Source organism: Rhincodon typus, chromosome 37 (assembly GCF_021869965.1).
Source record: "Rhincodon typus isolate 14 chromosome 37, sRhiTyp1.1, whole genome shotgun sequence".
In the NCBI taxonomy this organism is placed as follows: Eukaryota; Metazoa; Chordata; class Chondrichthyes; order Orectolobiformes; family Rhincodontidae; genus Rhincodon; species Rhincodon typus.
Genome location: NC_063368.1, coordinates 4853020 through 4877309, shown reverse-complemented (window position 1 = coordinate 4877309; position 24290 = coordinate 4853020). Strand labels below are relative to the sequence as shown.

Sequence of the window (24290 nt, the reverse complement as noted above, 5' to 3'; positions counted from 1 at the left end):
GTTTGATTCTTCCCAACTGATCTTTCACTCAGGAGGTGATCACTGGATAGCAATTAGATAGATGTTCTGGGAAATTTTATTTAACTTATCTGACACATGCACTCTCTTCTCTAAAACTTAAAAATATTAAGGTCAATCTTGTCCTTGTGGCTGCTTTAGCTAAAATAAGCAAACTTACATGTATTAACTACTGAATTTGAATGTTGTTGATCTGTGTGTTATTGGCAAGCCAATTTCACCAACTGAAGAATTGAACAAGTCATAAGTAGCCTTTTAAAATTAGTATCTTTTCCTAAGCAGCTAGGAACAGCATGCTTGTTCACGGTACTTTGATTATTAATAGTTCTTGAAACCATCTTCCTCAAAATTGTTCTCTTTGCAATCAGTCATGCTGACTAAAAGTCAGAGCAGACATGGGCAAACAAAATGATGCAGTACATTGTGACCAGTCTTACTGCACCCCCAGCAGCAATTTATAATTGTGCCCTGTTAGCTGTGGAATAGAAGAATAAATATAACTGAAACCCTTTTCTTTCTTGATAAAAACATAGTAGTAAAATGCAGTAGTTGATATTTTTATTCAAATCCTTTTCTTCTAGGGTTACCAACCACTAAACTAGGTGTTTACCTGGAAACCCGTATTAATGACTTCCTCCGCAGACAGAATCATCCAGAGGCTGGCGAGTGCACAGTTCGGGTGGTGCATAGTTCAGATAAAACTGTGGAAGTCAAGCCAGGAATGAAGGCTAGGTGAGAATTGCTGTTTTCATTTTTGCACACACTTGAAGTTCAAAACTTTCAAAAATAGATGTAAGTTGCATGTTGAATATCTGTACAACAACAACAGCTTGCATTCTTATAGTGTCATTAACAGAAGCATGAGGGAACACATGGATGCAAATCTGAAGAAGTGATATAAGAGAATAGAGTTAAAGCTCAAAGAGATGGGTATTGAAGAGGATAGGTTAGAAAAGTCTTGTTTTATTTCTTCACGTAATATTGGCATTGCTGGCTAAGCCAGCATTTATTTACCACCACTAACGGAGTTACGTCAGCCATATTGTTGTAGGTTTGGAGTTGCATGTAGGCCAAACTGCGTAGGGGATGGGAGATTTAATTCCCTGAAGGGAATTAATGAGTCACTTTGAGTTTTTAACGACAAGTGACAGTGGTTACATAGTTGTCACTGGACTGGCTTTTTAATTTTTTTTAGATGAATTCAATTTTTTTTTGCTATGGTGGGATTCGCACCCATGCCACTTGAACATTAACCTTGGCATCTAGATTACTAACCCAATGATAATACCACTACCACTAAGCCACTGATTCCCTATAGGTATATAGGATGTCTCGTAAAATTATTTTTTCTTTTTCAAAAGGAATCTTTCTATTTAACCTCCTACAGGCAGCACTCTGCTATCTCCTTTAGTATTCATTCATGAATATTGATATATTAACATGGTTGGTCTTATTAATTTTATACTTAATAATGACATTCCCAGACATTATTGGGGGAGATTTGATGATGCCGTTGAATATCAGTGGTTAGGGAAGTTGGTCTTTGTTAGTTTCAGTCTTGATGGAAATTGCAATCGCCTGACACTTGTGTGATGGAGATGTCAGAGCTTGTTATAGTGCTTGGGTACCCTTTGACTGTGCACTCATTTTAACTGAGCTTAGTCCTGTCCGCGTGGACCCTACTGGGAGGAGTTGGATTGTTAAATAGAGGATGAGTTGTGACTAAGCTTGTTCATCCTAAAATGGTGGATAGTGAGTGTTAGGAGTCATGGCAAAAGAATAAATACTGTGACATTTTCCAAGGATGATGATGCTGGCCTTGCAGTTGACATTGTCAAAGGCTGCAGGAGAAGAATTGCACTGCATTGTGAGAATGTCATTTGTGACTTCAGTTAGAACTTCACCTGTGCCACAGCATGGTCAGAACCCCGATTGGTGGGCTTCAGAGAATGTGGGAAAGATGATCACGAATGTAGAAAACATGCACGCATCTGTCAGACAATGGAGAAGAAAATAAATAGTGCTGAGATGGTAGTTTGCAAGGGCAAAGAGACTGAAGATGAATTTTGGAGGTGTGTGGTAATTATGGTGATTTTTGGTATTTGGTGCTTAAGGAACAAAACCGTTTGCAATGCTGTTAGCATTGGAACAGGCAGCAAGTTATTTGGTGGAGAGTTTGGTAAGAAGCAGGGTTATGAGAGCACAAGTGGAGTTTTGGACAAAATGTGTTTGGAATTAAGTTGAGAGAGGTCATAGGGAGAGGATTAGGAGTTCATGACTAGAGTAGGCTTGCCTTGGGGTGGAGAATTTTTTTTAGTTCGTTTATTGGATGAGAGTATTGTTGGCTTGGCCAGTGTTAATTGCATGTCACTAGATGCCCTTGAGAAGGTGACAGTAAGCTCCCTTTAAACCACTACACTCCATGTGGTGTAGGTGCACCCACTGTGCTGTTGGAGAATTCAGTGACTAAGGTAGTGAAATAACAGCATATAGCTTGATGTTCTCATGCATCTGCTGTCCTCGTCCTAGGTGGTAGAGGTTACAGGTTCAGAAAGTTCTGCTAAAGACCATTGCTGAATTGTTGCAGTGCATTTTATAGATGTTACACACTGCTGCCACTGTGCTTCGCTGTTGGAGGGAGCGAATATTGAAGGTGATAGGGTGCCGATCAAGAGGGTTACTTTGTCCCGGGTAGTTTTGAACTTCTTGAGTGTTGCTGGAGCTGCATTAATCCAGGCAACTGCAGAATATTCCATCATGCTCCTGACTTTTGCCTTCTAGGTGATGAACGTGCTTAGGGGAGCCAGGGTAAGTTAATCACTGCAGAATTTCCAGTGTCTGACCTGTTCTTGGACCACGATTAAATGGTTGGTCCAGTTCAGTTTCTGATCACCAGTTATCCCCAGGATGTTATCAGCAGTGGTAATGCCATGAAACATCAAGGGCACTGGCTGGTTTCTGCCTTGTTGGGAGATGGTCATTGCCTGGTACTTTGTGAGTCATGAATGTTACTTGACAATAATCACCCCAAGCCTGGATATTGTCCAGGTTGCGTTGCGTTTAGACATGGACTGCCTCAGTATCTGAGTCATGAATGGCACTGAACATTGTGCAGCCATCAATTAATATCTCCTTATGATGAAGTGATGATCATTGATAGAGCAGCTGATGATGGTTAAACTTTTGACGCTACCCTAAGGATCAAGGGTCTTCACAGCATGATGGTAGTATCTCTAGCTTTGAGCCAGGACTCCTAGATTCAAGTCCCATCTGCTCTAGAGGTGTGTAATAACATCTCTGAACAGGTTTTCTTTTTAAAAAAACTTCAATCCTAAGGAAATTCCATAGTGATTTCCTCCTTGATGCCATACCTGATCAAATGTTGCCATGGTGTCAAGAGCAGTCACCCTCCCTTCCCATCTCAAGATCAGGTTTTGTCCATGTCTGTCCAATGCTGTAATAGTATATGGAGTTCACTAGGCCTGGCAGAACCTAAGCTGAGCATCAGTAAGCAGGTTATTGTTGTGTAAGTGACACTGTTGACGACACCATCTGTTACTGACTGAAAGTACACTAGGGCTATAATTGACTAGGTTGGATTGTCCTGCTTGTTGTGCACAGGATGTACCTGGGCAATTTTCACACTGCTGAGTTCTTGTTGTTGTAGCCGTGCAAGAATATCCTGGCTAGGGGCATCTCTAGTTCTGGAGAACGTGTCTTCAGTACTATTTCTGGAATGTTGCCAGGGCTCATGCCCTTTGCAGTATCCAGTGCCTTACATGTTTTTGATATAATATGGAGCAAATCGAATTGACTGAAGACTAGCATCTATGATGCTGGGGACCTAAGCAGGAGGGTAAGATGGATCAGCACTTCGCCTGAAGATTCTGGCTTTCAAATTCTTCAACCTTTTCTTTTGATGAGTGGAAAGTGCAAATTTCATAAAGGTAGGACAAAGGATCTTGCACTTAGTAGTGAAGCTAGAAGAAGCAGGGGATGGTGAGATTGATTTAAGAAGACAGCTGTGTCAGAGAAGGCAACTTTTGGGTTCTGTTTGCTGTATAGGATAATTGATTAGTAGTTTTGTTGCTGGTCATTGAGGTTGCATACAGCTTGATTTAGCCTAGCCAGTTATGTGCCAAAAATACTCCAGTTGACCCATCTGAGACCTGATGGCATCAAGGGACATAAGGAAATACTTTGTAATGGCTTTGTAAATGATTCAGATCACTATAGTAGAGAGGAGTGCCAGGATGGGAGCTAACATGCCACATATCGACCAGTTGGCCAAAAACACAGTATGCATAATGGCCCTTTTTCAGATTGGATGTTGTAATGAGCAAGGTCCTGCAGGGTTCCGTGGTGGGGACTTTGTACAATTTATATCAAAGGCTTTGATTAGGAGATCAAAGACATGGTTGCTAAATTTCAGATGACACAAAAAATCAAGATGACATTAAAAGGATGCGGACTGAAAAAAAAGTTACTTTTTATTTTAATTTATTCACGTCACTGGCTAGGCCATCATTTATTGTCTATCCTGAGTTGAGTCAACTGCGTTGCTTTGGGATGGAGTCTGATGTAGGCGAGACCAAGTAAGAACAGTAGTTTCTTTCTCTAAAGGGCATTGGTGATCCTGGCGGGTTTTTCTGATAACAAACTTGGATTCATAGTCATCATTAGACCCTTAATTCCATACTTTTAATTGAATTCAAATTCCACATCTGTTTTGGTGGGATTCAAACTCAGGTCCCCAGAACATTATCTGGGTTTCTGGATTAACAGTCCATCCACTAGGCCGTTGCCTCCCCTTAGTGAGTAGACATCTGGCAGATGGAGTATAAATGTGGGAAAGTGTGAAATTATTCACTTGAGAAGAAGAATAAAAAGCAGATTATTATTAAACTGAGAACAACTGCAAAATTTAAAAGTGCAGAGCAGTCTGGGATTTTCTATGTATGAGTCACAAAATGTTAGTGTGCAGGTGCAACAAGTGATTAAGAAGGCTGGTGGAATGCTATCCTTTATTAGAAGAATTGAACATAGATAGAAGGTTATATATGTCCAATTATACAGGATATTGGGAGACCACATTGCGAATACTGTGTGCAGTTTTGTCTCCTGATTTAAGGAAAGATGTAAAAACATAGCAGTTGGTTTGTAGAATCATTAGAATTTTACAGTACAGAGGGAAAGGCATCATATCTGTACCAGCTCCTGAAAGGGCTACCCAGCTAGTCCCATTCTCCAGCCCTACCTCTATAGCCCTCTAAATTACCACTTTCAAATCTATATCCAGCTCTCTTCTTAAACCCCTAATGGAATCTGCTTCCACCACTCTCCCAGGCAGTGCATTCCAAATTGTAACAACTGAGTAAAGAAGTTCAATCTCTTCTCCACTTCTAGTTCTCTTGCTGACAGTCTTGAAATTGCGACCCTCTCGTTACTGACAGATCAAGTAATGGAAACTGAATATCTTTCTTTACCCTGTCAAAATTGTTCATATTTTTGAACTCCTCAATAAAGTCACCTGTTAAACCTCTCTAGATTTTAAGATAGTGAGTCTGGAGAATTGATAATGAAAAGTAAGGAAATGGCCAATGAACTATTTTGCATCTGTCTTCACTATGGAGGATACAAGTGATATCCCAGAAGCAGCTAGAAATCAGGAAATGGAAGGGAGTGAGGAACTCTAAGTTGTAATCACTAGGAAAATGGTGATGAGTACATTGTCGGAGCCACAGGCTTACATGTGCCAGGATCTTGATGGACTAGGGTCTTGAAATAAGTGGCTAGTGAGATATTTAATTGCATTGGTTTTAATTTCCCAAGATTTCCTAGATTAGGGAACATCCCAGTAGATAGGAGCACAGCAAATGTAACTTCTATTTAAATAAGGAAGGAGGTAGAATGAAGGAAACTACATGCTAGTTAGCTTAACATCTGTCATAGTGAAAATGTTAGAAGCTGCTATTAACTGTTATAAGTTGATGGTAACCAGGCAGAATCAACATAGTTTTCTGAAAGAAAACTCCTGTTTAACAAATGTGTTGGAGTCCTTTGAGGATACAATATATGCTGTTGTTAATGGGGAACAGATGGATGTAGATTTCCAGAAGGCATTTTATAAAGTGCCACAATAAAGATGATTGCAGAAAATAAAAACTCATGGTGTAGCGGGTGTCACATTGGCATGGATAGATAATTTGCTGTAAAGCAAGAAGCAGAGAGTGGATATAAATACCTTTTCTGGTTGGCAGAATGTAACAAGTGGTGTGTCGGAGATTGGAGCTAGTACCTCAACTATTTATAACTTTTATAAATGATTTGGATGAAAAAGCTAAAAGGTGTAGTAGCCAAATTTGCTGATGACAGAAGTATAACTGGGAAAGTAAGTTGTGGGGAGGCTAAACCAGACACTGATAGGTTAACTGAGTGTGCAAAGATCTGTCAAATAGAGTATAATTTGGGAACATGAAATTTTCTATTTTGACCTAAGATTAAAAAGGAAGCATAGTATCCAAATGATGAAAAGTTGAAGATCTATGAGGTAGAGATCTATATTTCCTAGTGCATGAATTGCTAAAAGCTAGTATGGAGGTTAAGCGAGTAATTAGGGAATGTAATAGAATATTATCAGTTGTCATAGAGGATGGTGAGTCTTTGGAACTCTTCCTCAAGTGGAAGCAAAGCCTTTGAATATTTTTAAGGCAGAGATGGACAGATTATTGCTAAACAAAGGGGTAAAATAGGTGGGAATATGGATTTGGTTACCATCGGATCAGCCATCATGTTATTAAATGGTGAAGCAAGTTTAGTGTAGGAGTGAGAAGAGAAATCATTGAAGTGATTCTCTGGTTATGGTTGGATCAAGAGCTGCTTCTATCGAAATTGAAACCTGGGACTTGGGGGGCAGAGGTAGTATGTGTGGTAAGGATTAGCTGATCTTTAAAGTGCCTGAAAGAGAAGTAAATTTGGCTGAATAATTGATTGGTAGGTTGGTGGAGAGAGCTTCAGACTAACTGGGAGATGATGATAAAAGTAATTGGTTTTGCTCCAATGCACTAGCCAAAATGTATAATTTGGGTTTCCAGATTGCTGTTTCCAAAAAAAGTTTTTCACTTGCAGTTTAGTCTTCAAAGCCTCCTGAACCCACATGACAAGAATTCTGTGATGTGAAGCAACCATGCAACTCTGAATTACTTAGAATCCACTGAATATTAAATTTACATGCATTTTAGCTGGTTAATAATATGACTATTGTACTTTGTCCTCTTTGTAATTGTGAAAGCAGCAAAAGCTTCTGAAGTTTTTGCCTTATCTTGGAGTTAGGGCTACTCAGTTGATATAGAACTTTTGAGTGACATATTGTTGGTTTTCTTAAAATAAAACACATCTTAACATGGTTTTTAGTTTGCTGTTTGTTTATATTCACAAACATATTTTTTATTTTATTTAATGTGCTAAAAAGAAATTAAGAAGGTATATGGAATTTTGTCCTTGATTGCTAGAGGGATTATGCTGCAGCTGTACAGGGTGCTGGTGAGGCTACACCTAGAATACTGTGTGCAGTTTTGGTCTCCTTACTTGAGAAAGGATGTATTAGCACTGGAGGGGGTGCAGAGGAGGCTCACCAGGTTGTTTCCAGAGTTGAGAGCGTTGGTTTACGAGGAGCGACTGAGTAGACTGGGAATTATATTCATTGGAATTTAGAAGAATGAGGGGAGATCTAAGAAACACAATTATGAAGGGAATAGATAAGATAGCATGGAGGATGTTTCCACTGGCAGGTGAAACTAGAACAAGAGGGCATAGCCTCAAAATTAGGGGGAGAAGATTTAGGACTGAATCGAGGAGGAAGTTCTTCACCCAAAGGGTTGTGAATGAGTGAAGTAATTGAGGCTTCCTCATTGAATGTTTTTAAAGCTAAGATAATTTTTTGAATAGTAAAGGAATTAAGAGTTATGGTGAGAGGGTGGGTAAGTGGAGCTGAGGCCATGAAAAGATCAGCCATGATCTTATTGAATGACAGTGCAGGCTCGAAGGGCCAGATGGCCTACTTCTGCTCCTGGTTCTTATGTTCTTAATATTGTGTTTAATTTCGGTTTGAATGCATGAAGTTATATAACCAAGAGTGAGCCAGACTTTGCCAGTCAGGTGCTTTTACTAATTTTAGTAATTAAAAATTCTCCAATACACTGAATTAAAGTTATCACTGATCTAGTGGATCAGTGATAACTTAAATTCAGTTGGTATTGGAGAATTTTTAAAGATAATGTTGTTCTTCTGTGTGCCTTATCCATCTTATTCTACAGGTTTCAATTATTATTGAGAACTTCATTGTCTTATATAGGTCCTCAATTACATTCAGATCTGAAGGTTGGGAACAGTGCAATATGTTCTAATCTTTTGGTTCATCTTGCAGGTTGGCTTAGGGTTTACAAATGTGATTATTATTACAGTTAAGTTCATTTTATACATATTACATCTTGAAGGTGCATTCCATTGCCAAAAGTAGAGAATTCGGTCAAAGCATTAGTTACTTGATGTATTCCTTCTAGGTTTGTTGATAATGGGGAGATGGCAGAGTCATTTCCTTATCGAACAAAAGCTTTGTTTGCCTTCGAAGAAATTGATGGTGTGGACGTATGTTTCTTCGGCATGCACGTGCAGGAGTACGGTTCAGATTGTCCTCCACCCAATCAGAGGTGAGCCCAATGATTCACTAGTTTTAAAAATCGCATTATTGCCTGTGTAGCAGCAATTTTGAATGTTGCATGATTATTTGCTACAGTGTCAGTCAGATGTCACATCATGTACTTGAGAGTATGAGGTGAGACATTGAGAATTTTTTTGTGTATACATATGTTTTGAATAAAATATTTGAGTAATGGTCAATCTCATGTAAGATCGGCTCCTGACCTTTTCTCTCAAACTTTAAGTTTTAGAATCTCAACTTTGAGTTAGTGAATAAAGCTTCAGGAATTTGAGCATGCTTAGTTTATGGAGGTGTGATGGGATATGGAAATTTACTCAAAAGTTTCTTTCAAGATTTTCAAATCATTAAGCCAATTGCTGACAAGTTGCTCATGATGGCAAAGGGCACGTAGGTTTAAAAAATGATTTAAGTTGAAGTGAAAGGGGCTAGTTAAATAAAATTTGCATTATTTTATAAAAGATGATTATTGAGGCAGGTTTAACACACATGGGTTCAAGAGAAAATTTGGATGGATTTCTGGGAAGGAAGAAGAGCGAGGCATGGGTGAGGGTGAACAATGAAAAAGAGATGGATGTGCATTTAAGCTTTTCTTTTGTCCTAAATATTATTTCTGCCTTTTCACTTCCAGTCACAGCATAGCTAGTTAATATTTATCAGTACCTTTTTCAAAAGAGCAAGGTTTTGGGTGTTTCAAATACCAGGTGAATGTTTGACTGGAAGTTATCGTGGTTTATGGACCAAATCATCATATTGTCATTGCATGCTTATTCTGCAATATACTTTTTAAGTGTTTGTTTTCTTGCTTGCAAGATCTGACTTTGTTGTGGTTACAAATTTACTACTTGAACTGGGGTCTGGTGTATAATATTCAGTGCTTTTAATATCAAAAAAGTTATGCTTGCATCTAACAATGATGTTGAGCTAAGAACCCATCAAAGAAGGATACTGCAGCTTGAAATTTTTTTCTTTGCTTTTAACAATTATTCTCTTTCCTTTATTAGACGTGTGTACATATCATACCTCGACAGTGTACATTTCTTCCGCCCTCGATGTCTGAGAACAGCTGTCTATCATGAAATCCTGATTGGGTATTTAGAATACGTAAGGAAATTGGGGTAAGTGTACACTTTGGGAAGGCTGCTGTGCTCAGTGCACCAAAATCACGATCTTCAGATTCGGACACTGGTTATCTTGCATCTTGATTATTTTCACAATGCTCCTACTTGATGTTGATTGTGGCAATTTGTTTAATGAGAGGGAAACTATTGAAAGAAAAGGAAACAATACAGGAGGATGGTAATTTGTGCTTTTGACAGTGCTTAGTGTTAAGTAAATGCAACTAATAATTTTTCATCAGATGAAATAATAGAATTCCTACAGTGTGGAAGCAGGCCATTCTGCACTTTGCATCCACACCAACTCTCTGAAAAGCAGCCCACCCAGGCCCAACCCACAACCTGTCCTTGTAACCTTGCATTTCCCGTGGCTAATCCATCTAACCTGCACATCTTCGGACTGTGGGAGGAAACCAGTGCATCTGGAGGAAACCCATGCAGAAACAGGGAGAATGTGCAAACTCTACACAGACAGTCGCCTGACGGTGGAATTGAACCCAAGTCCCTGGCGTTGAGAGGCAGCAGTGCTACCCACTGAGCCACCATGCTGCTCATACTGGATCAGTTTCAAAGAATAGAACTGTGCACCTAATCAGGTGTCTAAAATTTTTTTCTAAAATGTTGAGGTAACCTTTGGAAGCACGTGGGCGCATGGGACTTTTTCCTGCATCTTCTCTACAAGGAGACCAATCTCTGTTGCCGGGGTTTACATTGTGACCTCAACCTGAACTGTGTGCAACCACATAAAACAATTCACTGACTTTATACTTCCTATAATTTATTCTTATCCCAGATACACAGCAGGGCACATTTGGGCCTGTCCACCAAGTGAAGGTGATGATTACATTTTTCACTGCCATCCACTCGACCAGAAAATCCCCAAGCCCAAAAGGCTGCAAGAATGGTACAAGAAGATGTTGGACAAGGCAGTGGCTGAGCGAATAATTCATGATTATAAGGTATTTTGCATGGACTTCATTATTATACTAAATTCAAGTGTCCCATTGGGATGCACACCAATTCTTGTTGTAACTGCAACTTACACTGATGTAGGAACACTCTTTTGTTCATTTGTGGAATGCTAGCTGGCTAGCATTTATTGCCCGTTCCTTGTTGCCCTTGAGAAGGTGGTCGTGAACTGCCTTCTTGAACTGCTGCAGTCTGCCTGCGGCAGGGTGACCCACAATGCTGTTACGGAGGGAATTCCAGGATTTGGACCAAGCGACAGTGAAGGAATGATGATATATTACCAAGTCAAGATGGTGAGTGGTTTAGAGGGGAACTTGCAGGTGGTGAGTGTTCCCATGTGTCTGCTGTCCTTGACTTACTAGATGAAAATGGTCATGGTCATGGTCATGGTTTGGGAAGTGCTGTCTGAGGATTTTTGAATTTCTGCAGGGCATCTTGTAGATAGTACACACTGCTGTTACTGAGCATCTGTGGTGGAGGGAGTTGATGTATATGGATGTAGTGCCAATCATGCGGGCTGCTTTGTCCTGGATGGTGTCAAGCTTCTTGAGTGTTAGTGTCGTACCCTTCCAGGCAAGTGGAGAATATTCCATCACAATCCTGACTTGTGCCTTGTAAATGCTGTGAGGAATCAAGAAGTGAATTGCTCGCTGCAGTATTTCTAGCCTCTGACCTGTTTTTGTAGCCACTTCTGTTTACGTGGCTAGTCCAGTTGAGTTTCTGGTCAGTGGTATCCCCAGGATATTAATAGTGGGAATTCATTGATGGTAACACCATTTAATATCGAGGGGCAGTGATTATGTTGTCTCTTATTGGTAATGGTGATGGCTTGGCATTTGTATGACCTGGATGTTACCTTAAAAGTAGAAGAAATACCCCATGGCTCTGCTGAATCATGGGGGGGGAGGTTGGACCCTTAAAAAAGTACCAGGGTCAAAGGACTGAAGAGGTCTGAGGGCATTGTGCTTAGAGGGGCAATATGGAGGAGCAAACCCAAAGAGGAATGTAAACTTAAGTGAGAAGCCTAAGTATGGGATGTAATGAGAACCAGGTGTTGAGATGTTAGGTGAACTTACTGCAGAGTAGAATATAGGCAGCAGAACTTTGGAAGAGCCAGAATTTACAGATTTGAAAGTACAGGAATTTTGGTTACGAAGGTGCAGACCAGGATTTCATCTCGCAAGAGGTAGAGGCAGAGATCAGTGAGATTATAAATGGAAGAGAAACTGGTCTATTGATGGAGAGGAAATGGAGTCAGAGGTCAGCATAAGGTAGAATGGGATACTGGGGTTGTAAACAATCTGTCCCAATCTGGAGAGAGAAGTGAAGCAAGAAATTGTGGCATACCAGGCATGCAGTCTGATAATGGGGCCAGACAAAAAATTTAGAGAGGTGTCATCATTGTGCTTTTGAAAACTGATTCGGTATCTGCAAATTATCTTGGTGAGAAGCAAGTAAAGGTGAACTAACTAATAATAAATCATTGAAAAGGATCACGTCAGTGAAGGAGAGAATGAAACACCCGCTCACAGGAAATCTAGGTCCATACCTGGTCGACAATCGGGATGGAAGACAGTGGAAGTTCTTCTGGACATTATTTTTCCAAGGCATGATAAGGCATTGACTGAGGAAATCAGCAATTGCAGATGTAGATTAATTGGAACAACACATTTGTGTGAACCAGTCATGAATTTGAAACTCATTTGAACATTCACTCAGTGCCCACTAAGATAGATATGACGCTAGTAGTCAAGCTTCATTGTCTTTTTGTAATTTGTTTCCAAAATTTATTTTTTAGCTAGTTTTTTGTCATTGCAGTGCAGTTTGTTGTCATATCAAAGTAGCACTCAACTGTATACTGTTAAAATTAAGGAAGATCTGGCACAGTGGTAATGTGACTAGAGTGGTAATACTTAGGCCTAGGCTAGTGCTCTGAGGACATGGGCTCACAGTCCACCTGACAGCTGATGTCTTGGAAATATTCAAATATAAATATGGCATATAAAGCCGGTCTCAGTAATGGTGGCTGAAACACTCATTACCTTTTGAAAAACCCATCTGGTTCACTGATGTCCTTTTGAGCAAGAAAGTCTGTTGTCCTTATTAGCCTATATGTGACTGCAAAGCATAGCAATTATGATTGACTCTGACTCTTAAGCCTTCTCCGAAATGGCCAAGCAAACCAGTCTGTTTAAGACCAATTAACGATTAGCATTTGGGCTTGAACAGAGACACTAACATGTCATGAAAGAATTTTTTTAAAAATTAGTCGAGTCATATAAAACATTTCTTTATAACAACTAAATAAAATTAAGTGGCTACTACAGCACAAGTTGAACCAATGGCTGGTGGTATATATTCCACACCTCTATGTGTCAACCTTGCTTCTCATTTCTAATTATTAACATTTCAAGAAGGCAGCTCACCAGTGGTTCAGTCAGGGAGGACAATAAATAAAATTGGAATGTGCTGGAATAACTCAGCAGGTCTGGCAGCATCTGTGGAGACAAATACTGATTTTGTGTCTAATGTTATTCTTCAGAACTTCAATAAATGCTGGCCTGACAAGCAGTGCATACATCCCATGTATGAATAAAAAAGGCTGTTGTGTGTTCAAGTCCCATATCTGAGAAGAGTGCTGCATTGTCAGAACTAGAATGTTCTGGTATGTCCCTTGGGTGGGGATGCTGTTAGAGAAGAGAGCATAACTTCCTTCAGATTAAATTGAAAACTTGCCATGGGGAGTGACATTATTCATCTGTCCTCTCAACAATCCAGATTGCCTCCATAATTGTAGGATTGAACTACATTTTGGCAGTGTTTCATCTGGTGTCAGTTGCTATAATGCCCCTTTTTTTGTTATGCTCAACTTAACAATTTAGCAGCACTGGTCACCTGAGGCTTTTTGCAAACAGCTTAGAAGAAATATTGGCACTGCTAACCATTGAGTTAATTGAGTGAACAAATGATTTATTGAACCAAATACTTGTTGTGCTGGTAAATGACAGAACAATGGCTGGGATTTTTTTCAGTTCAGATGTAGAAACTGTGGTTGATATTAAGGGTAAAATGGATTTTTTTCTAGATTTGAGTTTGACTTGTGATCAACAGATCTGCATCATTTTATGCATTACAGCATAGTAATGCTATCTGTACCATGTAAACTTATTGAACATGTGCACTGAATGATACATGTGTTCTTAATGTGATTTTCTAATTTATTACTTATCAAATGGTTGTTAACTGTCGATCAGCATTAATGGGTGCATTCTCTATGGCAATGCCTCTACCAATCAGAGTCCAGTTACCAACTAATCAGTCTCCTCTGTGCAGTGTTGGTTTTTCCCCTTGAATTTGCACTCTTATGATTAGGTACAAGACGAAAATCTTCAACAGAGTGGCATTTTTCAGCAATATTGATCTCTAATGTGCTTCCTCCTTGCAGGATATATTTAAACAGGCAACAGAGGATAGGTTGACTAGTGCAAAGGAATTGCCGTATTTTGAAGGTGACTTCTGGCCAAATGTGTTGGAGGAAAGTATCAAGGAGCTGGAGCAGGAAGAAGAGGAACGTAAGAGGGAGGAAAACAACACATCTAGTGAGAGCACTGATGTAAGTCACTGCGATTGGTCATTTGGAATTGTATTCCATTAATCAAAACAGATGCACTACATGAGCATATCCCTACAGATGCTGCGTATCGTATCTAAATTCGAGAGATTGGTTTAATTTTTAGAAATCGGACAGTATTCGACCTGTCCTGCACTCAGCATTGTCTGCCATGTGGCAGTGAGATCAGAGGTGAATTGTTTCTGGACAAACGCATTTTTTAGCAGCCAGTACAGCTAAAAGTCTGGAGCATATTTCTTTCTCAGCTGTAATTAATGGGGAAGTATCATAGAAGGAAAGTATATTCTCTTCAATTCAGTATGGACACTTGAATAATGAAAGACAATACTCCCTAAGAGTGAATGCCCTGCATAGTAATGTATATTTATTGATTTTAGTCTTTTATCACTGAAAGATGCCTCCCTATCTCAACAACTATTTCCAAACTGACAATTTTCTTATGATTTTTGAGCCTGGGTAAAATAAAGTTTTAAACAAGGTAAGTTTGTAGATTTTTAAAAAAAAAAAAAAAAATTGATTTCTTGGAACAGCGAAATAACCCTCATTGCATTTCCATGAAACACAACATTTGAGGTGTGCCCTCCCTTGTGTTCTGAATGTGAAAGTAAGTAACATGTTTATTCATTAAAACCTAACCTGTTGTGATGCACATTTCCCTGATAATGTTTTCCAGATCTGGAGATATTGCCATGTAAAGGTGAAGGAAAAATAATTGAATTACTCTCTCCCTTTTAAAACCACAAGCATTTGCTGCAGTCTCCTCATTTCTCCTCTCTCCCGCACCACTCCCCGCTCTCCCCCCCCCCCCCCCCCCCCCAAGGAAAAAACACTTTTTAAGATCTAGCCATAGTAAAAGCGAATAGCAGTTTTTGGCATACCTGTCAACTGTACCTATCTAATCAGGATTTCTTGAATTGAAAATGGTATCATTTAGAAAGCAGTAATGGATATGCAAGACCCCAGCTGGCAGAATCAGCTGAATTGTCATTTCCTTTCCCATCCTGAACACTTCCCTTTAGCTACTTTCAAGTTGAGAGAATTGGTTTTGTGTACCATTTCAAAACAAAACAAACCACACTTGAAGCATTGTGGTAACTGCCAAATTTACACTGAACTTTCAGGGAAAGAAGGGAGACAGCAAAAATGCAAAGAAAAAGAATAACAAGAAAACGAGCAAGAATAAGAGCAGCCTGAGCCGAGGTAACAAGAAGAAACCAGGGATGCCCAATGTGTCCAATGACCTCTCGCAAAAGCTTTATGCCACCATGGAAAAGCACAAGGAGGTACTTATTTCTTGCTCTTGTTTACTCTGAGCTGGATAATTGATGACTTGTCTCCTTTATTATTTTATTTATTTTATCCCATATCAAATACAGATAAACCTACTGTTATTTGGTTTCTGCAAAAGTTGGTTTGAAAATAGCCTTGAAAAAGCATGAAGTCACTGTTCTTCCCCTATCCCTTCCTCAGTTCCCTTCTTGAAGGCGTGTCTGACCCACGGCACAGGGGTAGAGTAAGAAGATAGACCCCAACTCTACCTCAGCTGGAACAAGCATTGAACCCTGTATGTTGGCACCAATCTGATCCCCTCCAGGGCTTGACCCCAACCTTCTTGGCTCAGTGGTTGGGATACTACCAACTGTGCCAGAAGATTTCCCCCAACCCCTTAAATTTAGTAAATATTATTTCATCTCAGAATGGTCAAATTCAGCAGAGCAATCAAAGGCAAACACATGTTCCACCGTGCTATATGTTGCATTATTTGTGTGGAATAAGAATTTTTCCAATTCCCCCCAAATATTAATTTGTAATATCTTGGTTCTGTCATAAAATAAACCTGAAGTTCATTTATGAAGCATACGGGGAGGCAATGGCCAAGTGGTGTCATCACTAGATTAGTAATCCAGAGACCCAGGTAATGTTCTAGGGACCCAGGTTTAAATCCCGCCATGATAGATGGTGTAATTTGAATTCCATATAAATCTGGAATTAAGAGTTTAGTGATGACCATGTTGATTGTTGGAAAAACTTACCTTTCACTAATGCCGTTTAGGCAAAGCAACTGCTGTCCTGCTTTAATCTGGCCTACATGTGACACAAGACCCACAGCAATATGGGTGACTCTTAACCTGTCTCCTGGGCAATAAATGCTGGCCCTACCAATGATGCTTGTATCCCATTTTAAAACAAAACACCTCGTGGTTATGTAAGCCATTAACACAGGAAGGATTGGATTGGATCTCAAATATGTGTGATGTTAGCTCATCTCAGCTGGGGCAGATACTGCACCTTTCCCAGGATTTTCATTTCTGATGGTCACTGTGTATTTTTTTTTTGTGATTAATGAGGATGGGAAGAAGCTGATGCCCTCATAAATTGAATATGTGGTTGACATTTAGTTCAGACAGGCACATGATGAGTAGCCTTGAGCAAGCACTCCCTGCTCCTTTAGAATTTTACATTGATTCATCATCACCTGAACAGTGAGTGAAGATTGAAATGGAGACAGTTGAATTAACAATTTGTTTTTGTTGAATTTCAATAGTAAGTCTTATCACGCAACTCTTGTGCCCGCTGGCTCAAACCTGGGAGTTATGACCACTTCTGAGGTTAATTGCTGATCACTTTTCAGGCTGTTTATATGTTCGGATTCTGTTACCCTGATTTGTGAAATCCAGCGCTCCACTTCTTTTAAAAAGCACACCTATCTAGTGTCTAGTGTAATTTATAAGTGTAATAGTGGAAGCAATGTCTGAAGAATGGTAAAATTAGTCTCTTTAAACACTAGGTGTCCAGACAAGACAAATCTGGTAGCTACTATGAATGCCGACTACATTTTTGGGTAAATTTAGGGCAGTTTTTTAAAACACATTAGATGAACATCAGTTGCTAATAAGGATATTTTGGGACATGCTTTTGGATCAATTTAATAATTACTTGGATGGAAAGTCATCATGGTAGCTGTCCTGTGTGGACCAGTAGAGTTCTGTTAATTCCTATCACAAGATAAATTGTGATATTAAGATTTATATTTGGTAATCATGGTGAAATCCCTAGAGGGGAAAAGATTGAGAATGGTATTTTACTTGGTTTTAATTTTAATTGTTTTATCTTTTCAATTTTACAGGTGTTTTTTGTGATCCGTCTGATCGCAGGTCCCAACTCTAACTCTTTGCCAACCATCTTGGATCCAGACCCACTCATTGCATGCGACCTGATGGATGGGCGTGATGCTTTTCTCACACTGGCAAGAGACAAACACATGGAGTTCTCTTCATTAAGAAGAGCCAAGTGGTCAACCATGTGTATGTTGGTGGAACTTCACAATCAGGGCCAGGATCGCTTTGTATATACATGTAATGAGTGCAAACACCATGTGGAGACCAGGTGGCACTGCACTGTTTGTGAGGTGTGTGCTAGTCTTCGTTTGCTATTCCTGTCCAGTATATATCAAAACAAAAGTATGGAAATGTGTACAAAAGTATTTTCCATTCTCATATGAAGGCCTCTTAGTGCAAGCATGTTTATAGTAGGCAAGAGGGTTATGGCTGAATCTGTGCATTGATTGGTTAATTAGCTCAATAGATTAGAAATTGACTTTTTCTGGTTGACTTAATTGGCTCCATTTGCTCAAGTTAATAAATATGTAACCGATCAGGACCACAATCTATAGGTGGAGGCCTTTCAGCCTGTTATTGTAACCCAGTTAGACAGTGGCTGATCCATTCCTAAGCTCCATATTCCTTAATAACATTACCTAATTACCTGTCTATTTCTCTCTCTTTATCTGAAAAAATATCTTCCTGATTTCAGTACTGAATGGCCTAGTTCTGTTCATAAAGTCAGGATGTCCACAGGAAATAGCTTATCTGTAACTATATTGTGGAATTATTTTCAACATGTTAATTACTTCACTTCATCCTTCTAATCTCAGAATACAAGTTTACGCAACCTGTCATTTTACTTTGACCCTTTCAAACTCTGTTGTAAATATATACAAAGTGTTTAAGTTATATTCTAAGAATGAATTGCTAAGTAAACTTAAGGTAGCAACTTTCAAGCTTTTAAGATTTAGACAAATGTTGGAACTAATTATTTCTAATTTTGCTTTCCCTAGGATTATGACCTCTGTGTCAACTGCTTTAACACTAAGGGGCATGAGCACAAGATGGAGAAACTAGGCCTGGGTTTGGATGATGAGAGTAATGCACAAGGGTCAGAAGCCAGCACTGGGGATTCAAGGCGTCTCAGCATCCAGCGCTGCATTCAGTCACTGGTCCATGCCTGCCAGTGTCGCAATGCCAACTGTTCTTTGCCTTCCTGCCAGAAGATGAAGAGAGTAGTCCAGCACACCAAGGGGTGCAAACGCAAGACCAATGGTGGCTGCCCAATCTGCAAGCAGCTTATTGCACTCTGTTGCTACCATGCTAAGCACTGCCAAGAAACCAAGTGTCCTGTGCCGTTCTGTCTCAATATCAAGCACAAGCTTCGTCAGCAACAGCTACAGCACCGTCTGCAGCAAGCCCAGATGCTACGCAGGAGGATGGCCACAATGCAGCGTGGAGGTGTAGGACAGCAAAGTTTGCCATCTCCAAGTGGCACTGCGCCCACTACACCAACAGGGCAACAACCAAGTACCCCACAGACTCCTCAGCCCCAACCCGCAGCTCAACCGCAGCCACAGCCGCAGCCCCAGCCCCAGCCACCGCCACCAACCAACATGCCTTCCTACAGCAATATGGCAAGAAGTCAACCACAAGCTCCTATACCGCAAGGCAAGCCAGCTGGACCAGTGGTATCTGCTGCCCAAGTTGCACCTCCTACTCAACAGCCACCACCAGCTGCTGTGGAAATGGCCATGCAGATTCAAAGAGCAGCCGATGCCCAGCGACTGATGGCGCAGCAGCAATCTTTTCAAAGGCCTGGAGTAATGAATCCTCATGTAGCACCCATGAATCAAATGGCTGGAATGAACATGAACCCACAGCAATCACAGAGAGGCCCCACCCATACAGATCAGGGAATGGGGCCAGCTAATATGCAACAGGCACAGTGGGGACAAGCTGGAATGGCCCAGACTCAGCAACATCCACAGGGAATGCAGCGACCAGTCATGCAGATGAACCAACAAGCACTGCAAATTAACATGCAGCCCCAGCCACCACCGCCCATGTGCCCAGTTGCATCAGGCGTGCCTCAACCTAACAGAGGTACCATTCCCCAAGGAGCCCTGCAAGATTTATTGCGGACACTGAGGTCTCCAAGCTCCCCCATGCAGCAGCAGCAAGTACTCGCTATTCTCCGCTCTAACCCCCAGCTCATGGCTGCTTTCATCAAGCAAAGGGCAGCTAGGTATCAAGGAGGCCAAGGTCAGCCAAGTATGCAGGGTCAGCCTGGAATGCAACCACAGCCTGGAATGCAGTCTCAACCAGGCCTTCAAGGGCAGCAGGGCATGCATGGCAACCCAGGTATGCAGAACATGAGCCCCATGCAGCCTGGTGCTCAACGGCCTAACATGCCTCAGCAGCAGCAGCAGCAGCAGCAACAAAGCATGGGTGGGATGAATGCACAGGGACAGACCATGAACATGAATCACCCCACTATGAACTCCAACTTTAGGGAGCTTTTGATGCGACGGCAGCTCATGCAACAGAAACAGCAGCAACAGCAGCCAACCCCCAGCATGAGTGCTGGAATGGCTAACCAATTTCAACAACCTCAAGGATCTGGTTATCCCATGCAACAGCAGCAGCAACAACAGAGGATACAGCATCATATTCCCATGCAGCAGGGAACCATGGGACAAGTGGGACAACCGATGGGACAGATGAGCCAGCTTCCACAAGCGGGAATGGGGGCAGAGGGCAGTTCCAGTCTCCATCAGGCCCTCCATCAGCGAATCCTGCAGCAGCAGCAACAGCAGATGGGTTCTCCTGCCCAGTCCAATTCCATGAGTCCACAGCAACACATGCTCCCTGGCCAGGCCCAGTCACCTCATCTCCAGGGCCAGCACCCATCCTCCCTCAGTAACCAGGTGCGGTCCCCACAGCCCGTGCCTTCCCCACGCCCGCAGTCCCAGCCACCTCATTCCAGCCCGTCACCCAGGATGCAGCCTCAACCATCTCCGCATCATGTCTCGCCACAGACTAATTCGCCACATCCAGGGATGGTAGCTGCCCAGGGAAACCCCATGGATCAAGGACACTTTGCTGCTCCGGACCAGAGTGCAATGCTTTCTCAACTTGCTAACCCTGGAATGGCAGGCTTACATGGTGCCGCCAGTGACCTTGGCTTGGGTTCTGACAACCCGGACTTAACAGGCACAAACATTAATCACAATACACTAGACATCTTGTAGCATTTTGGGAGCAAATTCTCATTTTTCGTCTTTACTTAGGGTTTTTTGTACTGAAAAACAATTTTGAAATTTCTAGGGAGGACTATTTTCCCAGAATTCACTGAACTGCAACTTATTGAGAAAAAAACTGAGGGATGATATTATACAAAGAATATATTTTTTGTTATGACTGGTGAATAGCCAGTCCCTTTTTTTTTTTGTTTTCCTGTTCTGTTGTTTCAATTGCAAATAGCCCATACCAACATTTTTTAAGAGAAGGAGAGTTGAATTCATATTTTTATTTTCTAACTTCAGAAAATCTTGTAAGCATTTGTTCATTAACACGAAGCATTTCACAGAAGAGAAAAAAAAAACAGCCTGTGCTACAGTATACATCTGTTTTTTTTGACAGCAAAGGATTACGATACCTCCTTGTGTATCCCTTCTTCCCTTAACTTTTTTCCACTTCAATACAAGGGTTTGAACAGAAATTTCGAAGTATTAATAATTTGTACAGGTAGAATGAGAGACTATTGCACAAACTGGCAGCTGCCAAAACGTCCTGCGGATGTAGAATATTGTGGGGGGGGTTTCAGTTTAATGGTGAACATTTTACTTTTTATTTTATTTTTTTGGTGCAACTATCGAAGGATCCTTTAAAGAGACTGTGTGGCTGATTTTATTGAACACATCCCTTGGTTTTTCCTCTTTCAGACTTCTGTGTAAAACTTGAAAAATGGGCAAACAGTAAAAAAGAAAAACCTATCCAGAAACGTGTAAATCATGCAATTTATTGATAATTACTTATAAATATGAACTTTGGATCACTGTATAGACTGCTACAATTGATTTTTTTCTTATTTACCATATTGTTGAATAAACTGTGTGCAACAGCGACACTGCCTATTTTTAATGAATGCTCCCACCATATTTTGGTGCTTGACAAAAGAAAGGAAAATAAAATTGGATTTCCCTTTTGGTGGTCAGGTTTCTCGCAATGTAGTAGTGTTGGTGGGCTGTATGCATTTTGGGCTGGTGATCCGTGAATCTTTTAAGTAGAAAATTTTAAGTGGGCTAAAGGCTGCAGGTGCTACCAAAATAATTACTTGTATTAATGTAGCACAGTAAATTTCCAAAGGTGCCTTGCAGGAGTGTTATAAACAAAAATGGAATGCTGAACAATTGTGGCAGAAACCCTGGTCAAAGAGAGCAGTTTTAAGGAGTATATTAAATGAAGAAGCATCCTGTGAGAGGATATGTGAGGAATTTTCAGCATGTAGGGTCCTGCTTGTTTTGGTACCGGTGATAGAATGATTTTAATATCGGGGTGCTCAAGTGGCCAATCTGATAAAAGCGCACAAGCTTTGTGGGGTTGAAGGAAATTATAGAATAAGGGTGAGGCCAGAGAAGGATAGAAAACAAGGCTAAGAATTTTAAAACTTAAGTACTGCATAAGTTGCCATCAGTGTAGCAAATGGGACTCTGTGCAAGTGAGAACAAAGGCAGCAGAGTTGTGGATTACATTAATTTTTATGGAGGGTAGAATGTGGGATGCAAGCCAACAAAGAATTGGTTTAGTCAGATATGGAGGAAACGAAGGCACGGATGAGAGTTCCAGCACATGGGTTGCGGCAGCAGCAGAGCCAGGTGATGAGATGGGAATCCGTGTTCTTAGTATTAGTGTGGATATGTGCTGAGGAGGTAATCTTGGGGTTACGTGTGACACCGAAGGTTGCAATCAGTCTTCGAATGGCATTGTACCCCATCGTTCTAAAGGAAACATTACTTCATTTAATATTCCACCTGTTCCCCAATTGTGTTGGAGTTCCTTTATTCGATTCAAGAACTGTTTTACCCATGTTTACAGAAAAGAAATGGCCATAGATTGGGTTGACGGAAGTAGAAAATCATTTTAAACCAGTGGCCTCACCACCTGAAACGTAGAAAAATTGAACAATTAAGAGATCTTTTTGTTTGTAAATTTCCAACTTTGCACAATTGATAACCCATTCACCTCGAGTTGGAAATGTTGAGAATTCAAGTATTCTAAATGACCAGTGTGTAATGAGGTAGTTTCCAGCGCGGTTGGAGATGCTGTAATGCCAATGCTTTTATGCAGGTGAATGCAAAAGATGTCCAAGCACCACTTGAAGAAAATGTACCTGGTTTCTTTGTATTCATGCCTCTGCCTACACCACTAAAGCATCCACTAACTTGCTGTGTATGGGTTTATACTGTGCGATGTTGAGATTTAAAAGTCATCCATTGGTTGTGAGGTGCTCCTGAAAATGTGATCAGGTGCTATATGAAAAACATTTTTGCTTAATGTTTTCTCAATTGTTCAGAGGTTAATTACTGTTCTGTGACATGGAGCTTGGAGCAATTAATCGGCCTGAATTGACAGCCAGAATTGAACCAATGATGGCCAAAAAAACCTAGATAATTGCGTTCGGTAACTCCTCTGGTATCATAAGCATGCATCCAGCAGTGAAAGAAGAATCTTGGATTGGAACCCTGAATTACAGGCTTGAAGCAAAGGTTGATATGAGAGGCCACAGTGAAGATGGAGTGAGTTGTGCCAACCAAAACTTTCCAGCCAGCAACAAAGTCACTGATCATATTGATAATCATGACAGCTCCCTGAAGTGAGTCTTAGTTTGGATGAGATTCTGTGGCGCTAATATAACTTTCCAGGCACAACTGGAGTTGAAATTTCCAAAATGATTTTTGTACTGATCTTTATTCCTTTGTTCAAGTTTATATCCTGTGTCTACCTTCCGTGTGGTTGTATATCCTCTTTCTCCTACCTACTGGGAAAGTATCCAAATTTGCCATCTCTGCTTCTTAACTCTCCACCCAGAAAGTGCACTGTTATGAGCTCAACACCACCATATGAATGGTCTCGTCTATAATCCTAACCTAAATTCCATAATGTAAAGGCAGTTTGTTGTAATGCTCAAACAGTGTTGGGACCAGTCATATTTCCTGCATTACAACAGTGAATTCAAAAATTCAAAGCTGCAAAGTGCTTTGAGACATCCTGTGTCTGTGAAAAATGCAATATAAAAGGAGGAGTTTATTAGACTATTCCAACATAATGCTGATCCCATGCGGAGTTGTGGTTGCCCTTGACATTTTTAATAAAATTAATTATTGCAGCACACATCATATGGGAGATTCTGATTTAAGAGCATTGTGTTTCTCAAGGAAGAAAATTGCAAGGCATAAAGGAAATTAGTGGAGTAGGACAAACTGAATAGCTGTTCCAAAGAGCTAGAAAGGGCCAAATTGCTTCCTGTTGTATAAGATTCTATGATTTAAGCTCAATAATTACCAAAAGTATTTTGCGATATCATTGCAGATGTATCAGTGCTTCTCTGTCAGCCTCTGATTGCATCCTTGCATGTATACCATAAGCCTGATTAGTCCAGTAATGGCTCTGAAATCGCATTGTTGTCGTCATGATAAAGCTGAGCTACTGACCATGATTGGTGGTCACTA

General features: G+C 40.6%; 1 protein-coding gene across 1 annotated transcript in view; it reads left to right on the top strand.

The window, feature by feature from the left end:
* LOC109934587 (histone acetyltransferase p300-like) overlaps positions 1 to 21686 on the top strand; it is a 119105-nt gene extending 97419 nt beyond the window's left edge. The window contains exons 24-31 of the mRNA XM_020533311.2: positions 600 to 750; positions 8580 to 8726; positions 9739 to 9852; positions 10646 to 10811; positions 14267 to 14434; positions 15574 to 15735; positions 17580 to 17861; positions 18570 to 21686. Coding sequence (XP_020388900.2) covers positions 600 to 750; positions 8580 to 8726; positions 9739 to 9852; positions 10646 to 10811; positions 14267 to 14434; positions 15574 to 15735; positions 17580 to 17861; positions 18570 to 20810 — 3431 coding nt within the window. The 3' untranslated portion in view covers positions 20811 to 21686. The remainder of the gene's footprint in view (positions 1 to 599; positions 751 to 8579; positions 8727 to 9738; positions 9853 to 10645; positions 10812 to 14266; positions 14435 to 15573; positions 15736 to 17579; positions 17862 to 18569) is intronic.
* Positions 21687 to 24290: the final 2604 nt, after the last annotated feature.